Source organism: Metopolophium dirhodum, chromosome 2 (genome assembly GCF_019925205.1).
Source record: "Metopolophium dirhodum isolate CAU chromosome 2, ASM1992520v1, whole genome shotgun sequence".
Lineage (NCBI taxonomy): Eukaryota > Metazoa > Arthropoda > Insecta > Hemiptera > Aphididae > Metopolophium > Metopolophium dirhodum.
Window position 1 is genome coordinate 12,950,379 of NC_083561.1, and position 15,341 is coordinate 12,965,719.

General features: G+C 25.9%; 1 protein-coding gene across 9 annotated transcripts in view; it reads right to left on the reverse strand.

The window, feature by feature from the left end:
• LOC132939712 (inactive ubiquitin carboxyl-terminal hydrolase MINDY-4B) overlaps positions 1 to 15,341 on the reverse strand; it is a 62,742-nt gene that overhangs the window by 7,245 nt on the left and 40,156 nt on the right. For 8 of the 9 annotated variants that reach the window (XM_061007032.1, XM_061007034.1, XM_061007036.1 and 5 more), the window contains 7 exons: positions 12,380 to 12,468; positions 10,188 to 10,384; positions 9,570 to 9,735; positions 8,263 to 8,328; positions 8,076 to 8,146; positions 837 to 984; positions 546 to 757 (listed from right to left, as the gene is read on the reverse strand). In XM_061007032.1, coding sequence (XP_060863015.1) covers positions 546 to 757; positions 837 to 984; positions 8,076 to 8,146; positions 8,263 to 8,328; positions 9,570 to 9,735; positions 10,188 to 10,384; positions 12,380 to 12,468 — 949 coding nt within the window. Of the gene's footprint in view, positions 1 to 545; positions 758 to 836; positions 985 to 8,075; positions 8,147 to 8,262; positions 8,329 to 9,569; positions 9,736 to 10,187; positions 10,385 to 12,379; positions 12,469 to 14,536; positions 14,560 to 15,341 lie in introns of those variants that run through there. The other variant, XM_061007040.1, reaches the window with a different exon arrangement.

The following is a 15,341-nucleotide window of genomic DNA, read 5'->3' on the forward strand; positions in this document are numbered from 1 at the left end:
TCAGACATAATATATTTTCTTATCAAATAGAAAATGTATAGAATTACAATAAAGAATCTAACAGTTATTTAAATATTTATACGTTTCATTGTCTATGGCATATTATAACGTTTTATCTACTAAAATCTTTAATGTCATCGTCTTTTTTACAATTAACCTCATACCGCTAAACCTACAGTATTTTGTAATTGACATATTTTTACGTTATTGTTATTTTTTTATTTATTTAATACGACCGAGTCTTAGGTTATAGTCAGTAAATAGTCAAGGATAAAATGAAAAGTCAATACAAATGTAGATGTACATCGAATGAACATTGTTCTACATTATTGTATATATTTTGTATATTTTATAAATTATAATAGTACCTATTATAGGTCGTGGTTGGCTCAAAATTTTATTCAATGCTTGTTTACCAATAATAATAATTCACGCGTAAGAAGCTTATATTATTGCATAATATGGGTAGATAGTAGGTAGGTATATTTATATATTAAACAATAAATATGGGTATAGAAAATTATAAAATATGCATTGCTCTATACCTTCGTTCAGCCAAATGATTTCTTAACAATTCCCTATTAGTGTTGAAGAGTATTCCGTAATGACCTTTAGCGCAAGTTATCCAAATAGGATAGGACGGCGTTTTTAACCGAGAACCAGGTATCTGTGTGACTTGTACCGGTGTAGAGGATTCTTCATAATGAACCAGTAGACCTACTTCACTTCTGGCTAATATTCCATAATGTGGTATGGCCTGAAAATAATTGAAATTATGTTTAAATAATTTGATGTTATAGAACAATCTTATTTATACGAATCAAACAATAACTCACATAATGTTGTTCGTCCCCAATATTCACAATACCATTATGCAGATTAGGAGTAGCTCTACCGGTAAGCATAAGTGTTACGATGCATATAGACCCTTCCTCAGCACTTGATATCAGATACACTTTTTCATCCATTAAATCTGATACGATCCTAAAAGAGAAGGTATATAGGATGTAAATAAGGTATCAAAAAATACTATGAGGCTGAGTAGTGAAAAAATGATTGTAGAATAATTATTAAGAAACATGAACAAATTATTTATTGGTGTTATCATTTACATAAAGGAGCTAAATTAATTTTAAGAAATAATTAAAAAAGTACAAACCATATTAATATTTAAGTATTTTAATTACATTAAAAAATATTTTTAAGATTATGGTTTATGATGTTATGCAGCCTTAGCATAACAATATTTAAATAACCTACGAAAAAATATAATTTTTTATGATCATCTTAGTTCTTGTTTTTATAATTATCATCATTATTCACTGTAGCTTTTACCATCAAAGATTTTAAAAAAAATATGAGTATATTTAACTTTAATTTTCTGACATATATTTAGAAAAATAGAAGGTACCTATTAAAATTCAAACTTGAATTATACAAATAATTACATTAGAATATTAAAATCATCCAGTAGAATATTATTCATTTAACAATGAATATTAAACAAATTTATACTTACAAAAAAATAAACATTTATTTTATTGATTTAAAAATTACATTATATAAATATGAAAAATACTTATTTTCTTTTCTTTACGTTCACTCCTACTACCCAAGAGACGTGAAAAAATTATATACATATTTTAAATATGTGAAGAATATTTTATAAGCTTTAATCTTGTAAAAATATTATATCAAATTTATTTCGTTTGATTGTTGATTTAAAGGATATATATATAATATATATATATCAGTGTTGTCTTATATAATTCATCTCATACAAACAGTTAATAAGCTATTAATCAAAGAATCAATATTTTACTCATCTTAGGTTATTGAATGCATTTATAGAGCTTTTAAAAATTTAAATTATTTATTTATTCAAAGAAAAAATGTTGAGCCATAATACTAAGAATTCAATTTTTTTATTTATAAAAGCAAGTGAAATCTGATCGGAGCTGTGTTTAAAGTCATGTATAAATAAGCAATTTAAAAAAAAAAATTATGTAGATAGTGAAAAAATAGTGTTCAAGTGACGACATACGTATTATAACAAAAACACAATACGTGATAATAAATTTAAAAAGCTAATAACCTTACGGCTTACATAGTTGTTGATGCCGTGCCAATAAAAAAACAAATAAATTTAAAATCTAAAATAATAAACGTTGCATTAGAAATGTCATTGTTTTTATTACTATAATCTGTAATAGACGACAGAAGTCATTATTGTTTAAAAGAAAAAATCTCACCCTAAATAGATACCTATTCCTCAACCTATCAATTGGCTTTATTAAATAATTCGCATCATACATTCTTATGATTCTAACTTGGTGTTTTAGAAACTTATTTTCTCTTATACAGGGTGATTTATTAAGCGTAAAACACTCATTATCTCAAAAAGTATTAATGTTTTTGAAAATATTTTTTTACATAGTTTCAAGTTGTTAAAAACAACATTTTTATTAAAAAATTATATTTTTAAATATTTTTTATCCTTATAATTTTTTAAGTTTTTTACTTTTTTGAATGACAGCATAGAGTTTTAATTTCATTTTCCAAAGAAGAATATTTTTCTAAGTATTTTAATACATAAATATCGAATTTAGGACGAGTAGTTTATGAGTTATAAGTATTTAAGGTTTAGACAAGCGGAGTAGTGGACACACATTTGCGGGGTAACCCCATACCACTCCACTCCGCCCATCAAAACTTAAAATGCTTATACCTCATAGACTACTCGCCCTAAATTAGATTTTTATGAATCAAAATACTTAGAAAAATATTCTGCTTTGGAATATGAATTTAAAACTATACTGTCATTCAAAAAAGTAAAAAACTTAAAAAATTATATAGATAAAAAATATTTAAAAATATAATTTTTTAATAAAAACATAGTTTTTTTAACAACTTTAAACTATGTAAAAAAATATTTTCAAAAACATTAATACTTTTTGAGATAATGAGTGTTTTACGCTTTATGAATCACCCTGTATATTAAGTGTTTTAAATAAAAATTGATGTAAAAGGTGTACCCACATGATAATACAATTTATAGGTGGGTACGTATACAATATTAACATCGTTAAGTCAAAAACACAAATGGCATTCAATTCTTTGAAATAAACAAAATCAACCTATGTAGTGACATTTGATGTGAACTGTGCAAAATTAAAATATCATAAGTTTACATTAAAAAAAAGAAAAGGTAGGCAGTATTTTAGAATGTAGTGGGTGTCAAAAGAGTCCCTTTTGACCCAATAAAATAATATTAAAGTGACAAGGGATACATTTTGCCATCCTATAAATTTCTACATTTGGTTTTTTTTATTTCCAAAGTTCGTATTTTATTTTACTGTTTTTAAAATACAATATAGGTATCACTACATATTATTTTTTTTTAAATGTTAAAGGAACTATAATTACACATATGTATATTAAATCCATGTATTGGCATAAGGGTACTAGTAGATATAGCTGAAGTCAAACATAAATAAATTTGTTTTGAATTTATTAATAATCTAGTTATCTATTAAAAAAAATTTAATTTTAATTTTAAATCCACCTATTGAACGTTCTAATTTGTTCAGTTACACCAGTGTTTCTCAACCGGTGTGTCGCGACACACTGGTGTGTCGCTGAGCAAATCCAAATGTGTCGCTGAGCAAGTCCAAATGTGTCACGTGAAGTACTAAAATTAAATGACGAAATGTCCAAACATCATTAACACTATTAATTATTTTCAAAAATTCATAGGTATTTGATATAATTTCCATGATGAATAAAAATAGATTATCAGCTATCGACATAAAATAAATTTTATTATTATCGTTGGGTTATTATTATTATCGTAATTTTGAATGATTAATCGCGTTCGAATCGCCTATAGTGTGTAATCCCCTCAATCGATAAATGTTAGTTTTTCGATATTTTCGTTTATTTTTAAACAGTGAATACGTATAGTATATTTATACTGAAAACATGCACCGTATCTATAACTCACTTTATTTGTATGCTCAATTGTCATTTATTTCTATGGTCGAATAGACCTATTTTCTTAATTTACCAACAATAATAATTTTTTGCTACTAATTAAAATAAAATGGATACATTTTTGATTAAAAAAATACAAGTAGTAAGAGAGAATACAGATGAAGACAATTTGGAAACAGAAAAAAACTCGTCACCTTTTGTAAATGCATCGTCAAGTTTTAAAGAAAAATCAGAAAATCCTTCTAAAAAATTCAAAGGTAAATATTGTCAATACAATGAAAATTATTTAAATTTAGGATTTTTTTGTGTTGGCGACGAACATTGTCCTATTCCTTATTGTTTTATTTGTGACGAAAAAATAGTTTAGAAACCACACATTTTTCATTAAAAGAGGAAGAAGAACTTGCTGAATTAAAAAACTATCGCACTCTTCAAATGAAATTTAATGAGCTCGAGCTAGGTCAATTTTGGATTTACACAAAAAAAGAATATCCGAGTTTAACAAAATTGTCTCATTCCGTAACATCATATTTGTGCGAGGTAGCTTTTTCTGCTTTGAACGAAATTAAAAACAAAAAAAGGGAAACATTAATTAATGTCGAAGAGAAGTTAAGAGTCGCCTTATCGAAGATTTCACCACGGATTGATACATTATGTAAGAAATATCAGTCACAAATTTCTCATTAAAATGCCGTTTTATATTATATTTTTCTTTGTTGTTTTTAAGTTTATATATTATTAACTAATTATAAATATTTAATACTACCTATTATTCTTATTTTTTTTACTATGTGTCGCAAAGTATGAAATATTTTAATAGTGTGTCACCATCATACAAATGTTGAGAAACACTGAGTTACTCTATAAGAGTTTAATATTTTAAACATACCTTTTAGTAGTTAATAGACATTTTTAGACTTTTTCACTGCGGGTGACATGTTAATGCAAGTTATTTAAATTTTAAATTTTATTGTTTTTATAAAACATTGAAATCTGACAGTCTTAGGTCAAATTAAAAATATTGATTAGCATAAGCCCTTCTCAAAAATAATCTCTTTATTACTGCAATATGTAATTAATTTTCAGGTATTATTTACTATACTTTCCACATTTTGACATTTAGATCAAATATAAAATTTAAGATAATTAAATATTTGTTATCATATATCAATTTTTCATTTTTATGTGCTTAATTTTGTTTTTATAATTTCTTCCAATTTCATTTTAATAAAAATGACGTGGTTTAGAATATGTCAGGCACTCTGCAGGCTGTACGTTCTCGCTGTATTCTATGGCATAGAGTTGTTTTAATACAGTATATTAAATATCACATTTTAAAATTTAAATATTATAATTTTCTAGTAAGAAAGCTTCAACAAGTTGTATTTTAGATTCTGACCACATCAAGTAATGTATTAGTTTTACTATGTGATATTTTTTATTGCATATTCCTATCGGTAAATTTCTTTTGCCTATATTTTTCTTGTTTTTTATCTAATCATTTCAATTTCCACGGCGTTAAAAAAAACTGTATGAACTAATTATGATATACGCTCTATTGTTTACCAAAATGGACTGATGATCAATGTTCTATATTTAATTTTTACAATTATGTGTTTTTTTTACACATTCATATCGGGATATAGTCTATATTTTCTTGTTTTTGTATTTATTAGTTTCAATTCCCATGGACATTATAAAAATACTGCATGGACTAATTATGACGTACACTCCATTATTTATCAAAATGGACTAATGGTCAATGTTTCATATTTAAGTGGACTTACTTATCGCAACGAAATACAATTAATCAACAGTCCCAGTGAAATAGCAATGAATAAATTACCTTTTTTTTATAACTAAAAATATGGGTAACTAAAATAAATAAGAGCATTTAATATCTATAGAATTAAAACACTAAGTAGATGTGTGCGGAACTACGAACGTTTGATGGAAGGAAGAGTTCAGTGGCACCACTCAGGCATATTAGTATTATTTATTATACAAGCCCATCCGATTTGAAAATCACGAATTAGATTTTTAAATTTAAATAATGCGTAAGTACATATTCTTTAGCATTCACAAAAAAAAATGTTGTTGCAATTTAAATTGTTTGTAAATAAATGTATTTAAAATGAGTTTACGTTTAAATTAGGTTCATGGTTTTGTTTCAACTAAAACATTTCCACGCAGAAATATTATATAACATATCCTATAATGTATTTAACATAACATTTAAACGCCAATAAAAATATTGTTCGGGGGGACGAAGTGGCCGAGCGAACTAAGGCATCGGTTGTGACGCGCACCATCGCCAGTTCGAACTCGGCCACGGCGGCATTTTTCTTTCGGGCAGTCACGGTGTCCGGAGAGAGAGGCCGCCATCCCCCACCCGGGCATAACAGATAACTACGGGTGTCCATTTAAAAATTTTGCCAAAACAAACACACACGTGTTCAAACCTACAGTACCTTAGTTCCACAGGCTAATGACCTCAGTTGTCGAAGCCTCAACCAAAAAAAAAAAAAAATATTGTTCGTTAGACTTTTAAATGATTTTTGTCATCTCTAAGACCACAATATTTTCATAAAATTATTAGCCTGAAGAGAAGTTTCAAAATTAAAATCTGTAGTATACAGTACCTAATAAATGTAAAACAATATATCTAAAAAAATTAATACCTATATAATATTATACTCTATTATACACTTGTAGAGATTAAAATCTCCACTATCGCTTATACCATAGGTAATTAACTACACACAATGAACATTTATAATTATGTAGACTGAATTTAATGTATTTATATTAGGCATACCATGAATATTTTATTTATTCCGTTCTACTGTACTGACTTATATGTGGTTTTTTTTTTGTTTAATCTATTCCAAATTAAAAAATTATCAATGATAATATAGGATATATATTATTTTTTTTTTTTTATTGAACTTAAGCTCGGCGACTAAAAGGCCATTAGCTGTTGTAGGGGTTATGAATTGTGGTAGGGACTAGGGGTAAGGTTGGTACGGTAGGTTGTTTTTACGTTTGTTTTACGGTTGTTACGGTATGTAACAAACACGTGTATGTGTGGCAAGGTTTTTAACTACTGTGAACTCGGGTGGTCACCCATCCGGGAGCTAGTAGCTGTGGCCGTTACTTACTCCTAATCGCATTCCGCGATTGGTACCAGCCAACGCGCCACGTTAAGCCACATAGAATATATTATAATACAATATAAAGTAAGCTATCCTTATAGATAGAGGCTACCTTCTCTCACACTTGTTCAGAATTGTGTTTTGTACAAAATGATTTATTATTGAATTCAAATTTAATGTATCCATGACAGTTACAGAACTTTTGAATAATGAAGTTAAATCAAATCTATAGTATACAGCTGATTCGAGTTCCACGGAAAGTTTTGTTTTTAACTATAAATAATAATATAAAATCAAAATTATTACTTGTTGACAAACGACAATTAAATATATATTTTTTTAATTAAAATTATTTAAGGGATAACAATTTGTTTACATCAAAAAAGTGACCTATTTATCACATTTTGCGAATCACGATTCTAATAATATTATGATGTTAAAGTTAATGAAGAAGCATCAGAAACAATAAACATCGTTTAATAAATTTAAATGTTTTAAGATTATATAACCTTTGATATTAATTATCAATCCCAATGCAAAGAATACTTAACTTCAAACGATTATGTATTATAATTGATCAGTGTTTGCTTTTCTTAAGTAAATGATGCGTTATTTTATAATAGTATGGATTAGGTAATAACTTTGACATTTTTCTACTGAGAATTTTTATTGTTTTTAAATTTAAAAGCTAATGAATTTTAAATTGTATTCCTTCAACACATCATTATACGTTTGATAACCTTTTCAGTGATTTTCACTTTACACGTAGGTACCTATAATATAAGTATATTAACAATTTTGTCTATCATCGTTTCGATTATAATGTATTAACGTGTTTTCATACAAAATAGTAAGCACAATACTATATCATTATATCATATGATGTTATTACGAATTAAATAAGAAGTAATAAAAAATGACAATTACTTGGATAGCCCTCTCGTTAGCACTGCACTGTAAAGCAACAATAGTGATCCGGGTCCAGGATCATCTTGGAACTAGACACAAATAATGACATAAAATATTTTTAAATATTAACTATATTGTTTTATTGGAAAACTATAACTTATATTATAATGTATAATGACTATTTTTTTAAATGTTATAAGCTTACCAAATGCAAATATCTTTTGAGGAAAATTTCTAAGTCTTCAATATTGGTTAACTCGAATAAGTGGAGCTATAATTAAATATAATATAATAATTATTACTTAGCATATTAATAGATAGCTAAAAATTAAATACATATAATAATTTGCATATTATGACTGAAAGACATATGTGACATTTAAACGGGGGTTACTAACTACAGACTAAAATTATGAAATCATGTAAAATGTGTAATCCATATGTAAATTAATTTCTGTGAATCACTCCTAATGGCTACTGCTATGCCGTTGCCGAGGGTATCTTTAAATAAAAACTAAATTAATAAATAGAAACTATTCCATAATACATTCTGAACGTTGAATACTATTGAGAACTATTAATATTTTCTTAAATTCCCTAAATTTACTTTAATTTTTTTAAATTATTTTTCTTTTTTCTATTTTTTGGAAGTTCATTAAACAGCTAATTATTAAAACTGACTGTGAGCCTTGAAATTCAAAATCTATCATCTATAAGGACCTCCACTCGTTATCACTCTAATTTTGAGTAGGTATTTTTCAAAAATTTTTGATTTCTTTAAAACTTCACATTGATGGGTTGGATTTTGCTCAAAGGTCGTATTTGCATTTCCTTCAACTAAAGTTTAGTTGAAGGAAATCAAGAATTTTGGCTGCAAAAGTCAATCATGGAACTGTACCCTAGTTTATGGTCGATTGTTCAACGATTTCTGATAGCATTCCCGTCATCGTATTTGTCTGAACGTGGATTCAGTGCTGTAGCAACACTGCTAACAAAAAAGAGAAATCGGTTGATTGTTACCGAACGCGGTGATTTACGGCTGTTTTTGAGTAAATTTGAACCAGATATTAACAAACTCGTTAATGCACATCAAGTTCATCCATCACATTAAGTAAATTTTATATTTTGAATTCATAACTTTTTTAGCATGATTTTAATAAAAATAATTTTAATTTGAATAATTTTAATTATAAATGTTTCGTTTTAATAAAAATACTTTTAAGTATGAAAAAGTATGCGTTTTAATTGCTGTCATCCAAAAAGCTAATTTAAAATTTATGTTAGAACTCAGAAATTAGATATAGCATATTTATATATTATAAATTGTAATATCTATTTTTAAAAGACATAACAGATGCTAAGTTAAATTTTTTTTTTTTGGGGGGGGGGGGCGCTAGAAAATTTTTGATTCTCAAAGTGGGCTGTGGATGAAATAAGTTTGAGAACCTATGAACTAAACTATGACCAGATTACATGTTTTGAGTTAATTTTAATAATAGGTAATCTCCTTACTTTTTCGGTAACATTATCTTGGAAATAGTTTAACGAGTGCGCTACGTAACTCTTCTCTTGTGGTAAACATACTATAACTTTTTCGTTATCGCCAATCTTCCATAGGATTTCGGTAATTGATTTACAAAGAGCATCCAGTTGCTGCTGTTTAGACGGTTTCATACATCTAATAAAAAACAATTTAATAATTGATTCAATGTTTTATTCAAATGTTTAAATTTATTATGATAAACTTTGGTATTTGATACGAAATCGTTATTGGGTATATATATTATATAATTATGAAGTAATTCATTAAATTACAATTTAAAATAAATAAAATTAACTTATGCAATCTTTGTGTAACACTTAAACAGTATTGATCATAAAATAATTCCTTTAAGAATTGGAATACAATTTAGATTATTCTTATATGATGAGCTATAATTTCCCAGCTTAAAAATTTTCCACATATTATGTTATGAACAATATAACTATAAGCTATATATAGGTACATAGACATAAAGGAATATTTTATTGATAATAGTAGTGAATCGTTTTAAAAAATAAACTAAATAGTCTGATGACAGAACTAATATATTGTAATTTTTATGGTTTTACTATCTTAAATATATTTACGAGTTATTGGTGCTTGTGAATAACAAATGTTTGAGTATATATCCTTGTATTGCGGTCTGCATTCCTCGTGTACCATTTCTGCGTGCTCGTAAGCCGTACGATAGCTCTTTCTCGGGATCTCTAAACACAAACCCAGTACGGAGCCATTCGCCTCTAGGTGGTGTGTCACATGCACCAAATACAGTCAACCGTAATGCCTTAAAATATAACAAATAATAAGGAAATTTAAAAATAAATACCTCTTTTGGAGTTTATGTTAATAGTATAAATCTTCAGTTGGTCAGTTGTGTAAAATGTTTTGTATAAACCGAGGAAATAATCAACTATCATACAGTTAAGTTCTAATATAAAATAAAGATTTAGTTATTTGACCATGATTAATTACAGTAAGTACCTACCATGTATATATTTTTATGATTTTTTATTGGCATATTTTGTTTAGCATAGTATTGGCATACAAACATAAAAAAATAAATAAATAATAACAATTGTAGTAATAATACATTTATGAATTAATATAAAAAAATATAACTAATATGTATTTTGTTATAAGCTAATAACCTAGAAGTTGATGCGGTACCATGAATAATATAAATAATTAATAAACAAATAAATAAATAAACTTCATTAATAGTTATAAGTGTTCTAACAATTACAAGTAAGAGCTATAAGCGTATGGTAAGATTGCGTAGCCAATCTAACGCTTTTTGATCGCTCTTATGTAGACCTGCTGTTCTCCCACTAAACATTGTTTCCGTTCATTCCTCAACAACATGCCCTATAGTTTGGGTCTGGCCACAGTTGCAGAGAGGTAATTCAACCATTCCCCATTTATGGATTTAATAATTACACCAACCCTGACCAGTTCTTATGCAGTTAAGAGCAGTCCATATATCACGTGGGTATTCGAAACCCTCTGACAATCATTTTTTATGTTTATTCCCTATTGTCAAATTTGCTTTGTTAAACTTTTTATGCTTATAAATATATTAAACAGAGATAATTATGATATGATGTGATACTAACAAATAAAATAAGAGACCATTTAGTGAATATTTAAAGTGCACTTTGTAAATAAAGTATAATTATTATAATACAGATCTAAGTAAGGATAGTTGTTTGCAAATTACCTAATAACGTAAATGGTATATTTTATTTGTGATTGCATTTTTACTTTAAAATTTAAACACGAAGTATTTAAATGAAAAAAAAAATATAAGGTTTAAGAATACGTCTAACAAATTTAAGAATATTTTTGAAATACGTATCAGGATTAACTACTTGTATTATTGCAGAATTTTGTTTCTTAAACTATCTACGTATCCAAAAATTTGATGTTTGATAAATTAATTGTGCCACGTACTACTCTTAACAATTAGGTTAGAAATAAAAGTGTTCATATAATTTACTATAAAATAATATTAAACCTTTGTTCTATATTAATTTAAAAATTACAAACATTAGTAAATTAAATCATATGTTAAAGTAACAACTAATAATGAACTAGGTAAGTCAAATGTTGACAATGAGTTGGGTAGGTACCTACGCTAGATTAAAAAATAATTTTAATGCTAATGAATTACTTGTTAATTAATAACATAAATAACATTCAATTTATATACATTGAACATGAAGATAAAATAATGGAAAATATAGAAATTGAAAACGTGAATATTACGTCATGAACAACCAACAATTAAAATTTAAAAGTAAGAAATTTAGACCATTAAATTATACCTAAGATAAGTGATAACAAAATCGAAATTGACATTTCCGTTGCAATGTCTAGACAATGAATAAGCTAGGTAATAAAATATGTGTCACACAATGAATTAAAAAATATGGGATGAAACAAAGGAAACGTTAAATATATTCTATAGTTCACGATCTAGCACGTACCAGTCGTACGTAGATGATAAAACATTATTTTACATTTATATTAGGTACACTATTATTCTTATATAATCAATAATGCATAGGCTATAGTTATATTATTTATAATTTATATTTACAAATTACAGCTTACCAAAGACTAAATTAACTAAATTAACTAAACGTAAAGTAGGCATTTCCTTTAAATTAGCTTTGATAATTCATTAAAATATAATCAATTTTATTTGGAAATTTGCATGTAGGTAAACAATAAACTGATAAAATATTTTGAATGTTATTCAACTGTACAAATAACTTACTTTTGCTTGTTCGACTGTTATAGGTTGCCCGCCCGTAACTGGTTCCTTACTGTATTTGTATTGTTGATTTCTCGCATACATAACACGATCTAAAAACAAATAAACCAGAATTGTAGTTATGTAATAATAATAATAATAATTATATTAATAATAATAATAATAATAATAATAATAATATTATAGTAATAATAATCTAGTATATAATATTTTAAAAACTTATTTTCCAAAAAACATTATTAACAAACTAGGGGAAGTCAAAAAGGGATGCGATTTATTTTATTGTCATCAATATTACTGAATAAAAATATTGATAAATATAAATATAATCTTTTATAAATACATCGATTGTATATTCACATCCGAACGTAGGTACATGTGAAACTTATAATTTAAAAAACACTAACAATTTTTTTATTTTATTATTCCGCATATGACATATTCAAAATAATTGGCAGACCACCTTATTGTACACGTTACAAGGACTCTAAATAATAAAAATCAATAGTTAATAGTTAATACTAATAATGATTAATGTATGTATATTACGTGAATGCAACATATGAATAAAAGTTTAAAACAAATCTACTCCATTAGTAAATAGTAATTTATCACATAATAATAGTACATAAATTACATCATTATTTTTCGATACTACAATTTTTATTTTCTTGGGGTGTCAAAGCATCGTTTATATTATTATTCATCAATAAATTTGGGTATTGGTTGGTATTTTATCGTGATATTTATTATGATAAGAATATATTTTAGAGATGCAGCTATAAATTACTTTGTAATATATTTCAAAGTTCTTTATTTTTTTTGTTGTGTTTATTTAAGTAAATTTTAGTATTTTACATAATATAACATACGATTTTGGTTTTTTTTACATGTGGGAGAAAACAAATATGTAATAACCATCCATTTATACAGAGTCCATATTATAACACATATTTTTATATTCCGAATCTAAAGTACAGCATTTTAATACAAATATTTAACTAATAATATGTTATTAGAAATATTTATATCTATTTATACTTTATAGGAGTGAAACAGTCCAGCACGTCTATTATCCAATTATAAATATATCGTTATAACTTTTTTCAGGTAGATCACTAATCAAATATGGCATATTATCATTTATGATTATTTAATATTGAATATTTAAAGTTAATAAAAATTAATCAACAAAAACAAAAATATAGTATTTATGAAATTGTATATCGCATCAATAATTCCATATTATATATTTGTAGGTATATATCTAATATTATGTTCTTTTCAATTGCCCTTTATACATTTTTTCTCGTTCTTTGTACAGCTCCATAAACGTAGGTTATTAGCATACAACGTTTTTTTTCATACATTTTATACACATAAAATATTAGTACATTTTAAATGTAAAAAGAGAAAGTTAAGTGGGTTTTTATTTTAAGCTGGAGTATAATCAATTATGCCATTCTAAAATGATTAAAAGAAACTCATTATAATTGTTATTTGTCATAATTAACCGATTTAAAAAAATGTTTGTTGGAAAATACAATAATATAGTTTTTGTCTAGCGTAAAATGTGTCAATTGATATGGAATTGCTAGAGCCTTTAAACTAATTTAAAAATGATTGGGCAAAACATATTTTAAAACCAATATATTTCTTTTACTTGCAAAATATACAATTAATTTTGAAATATTTTTAAAGTTTGTTTTTATTTAAGAGAGAATTTTGTTCAATATAGAGGATTAACTTAATCCCAGTTTCAAACACACCATATAAGTAGAAAGTTTATGGCGGGTTAGTGTAATATGAAACAAATTTAGACTAAACCATTAAAAATACCAGATTGTCACAAACTAAATCTCCCATTAAGAATTTTTAAACACGTTTTAAATAGCTAAATATTTATATCATAAAAATAAACAAACTCCTATATGATGCATGTGTATTTAAATAGTTTAATACATTTATTGGTACAAATATATCATACAAAACTTCCATGGATCAATAAAGAATAGATATAATTCAATAATTTGTATTCTGTTCTTTGTTTTAGTAATTGGTTAAAAATTTAGCTAGACATAATTTTTCTATCTGATTGGTATTATTGTTTTGTGGCAAAATATATTAAACTATATAGTCACCTATTAAATGTATACTTACTTAGTTGTTATTCTCATTTCTCAAAGAAATATTGGAAAACGATAATCCTACAATCTACGATATAAATAAGCCGAAAACTCGGGAAACATATTTTATTTTTATAAGAAACTAAGCAAGTTTATACTTTCAACTGCAGTTTATATTCAAATTCTGATTTATATAATTTTTTATTACATTCGAACGCCATATTTCTGGATACTTAGATTTTTTTATACCATTCAACAAGCTTCATGAAATAATATAAGCTTCATTTTTTAAACAAGAATCACTCTTTGTTATTGCACATTTTTAAGTAGATGATTTTCTGGAATATCATGTTGATTCATATAGACAGAAATTTAAACGAGTAGTTTATGAATTATTGAAGTTTATTTTCCAAAGATAATAATCCTTTCATGGATTTACATAAAATATTAAATATTATGTAATATATTTTAACTTGGTATATCTATACTTATAATAATTAGACAATTTTAAAAAAAAATAACGGTTAGCGTTTGAAAAAACAATTGTTTTAATAACCTAACATTTGATAGTATCCTTAAAAATTAAAAATATCAGAATAATTTTAATACATTAATTATAATTAAAGAAAAAATGGGAGTAAGCATGCTTGGTTAATCACTCTGTATACATGCATATAACACCAGCGTATTATTGTCATAAATAATAAAATTTGTATAGTTTACACGAAATTAAAGTAGACATAATTTTCAGACGGAAAAAAACCATCATTAACTTATGTGCCCGATAAAAATATTTGAACGATATGACTAGATGAGGAACCGGTAATATTCAATAGGTA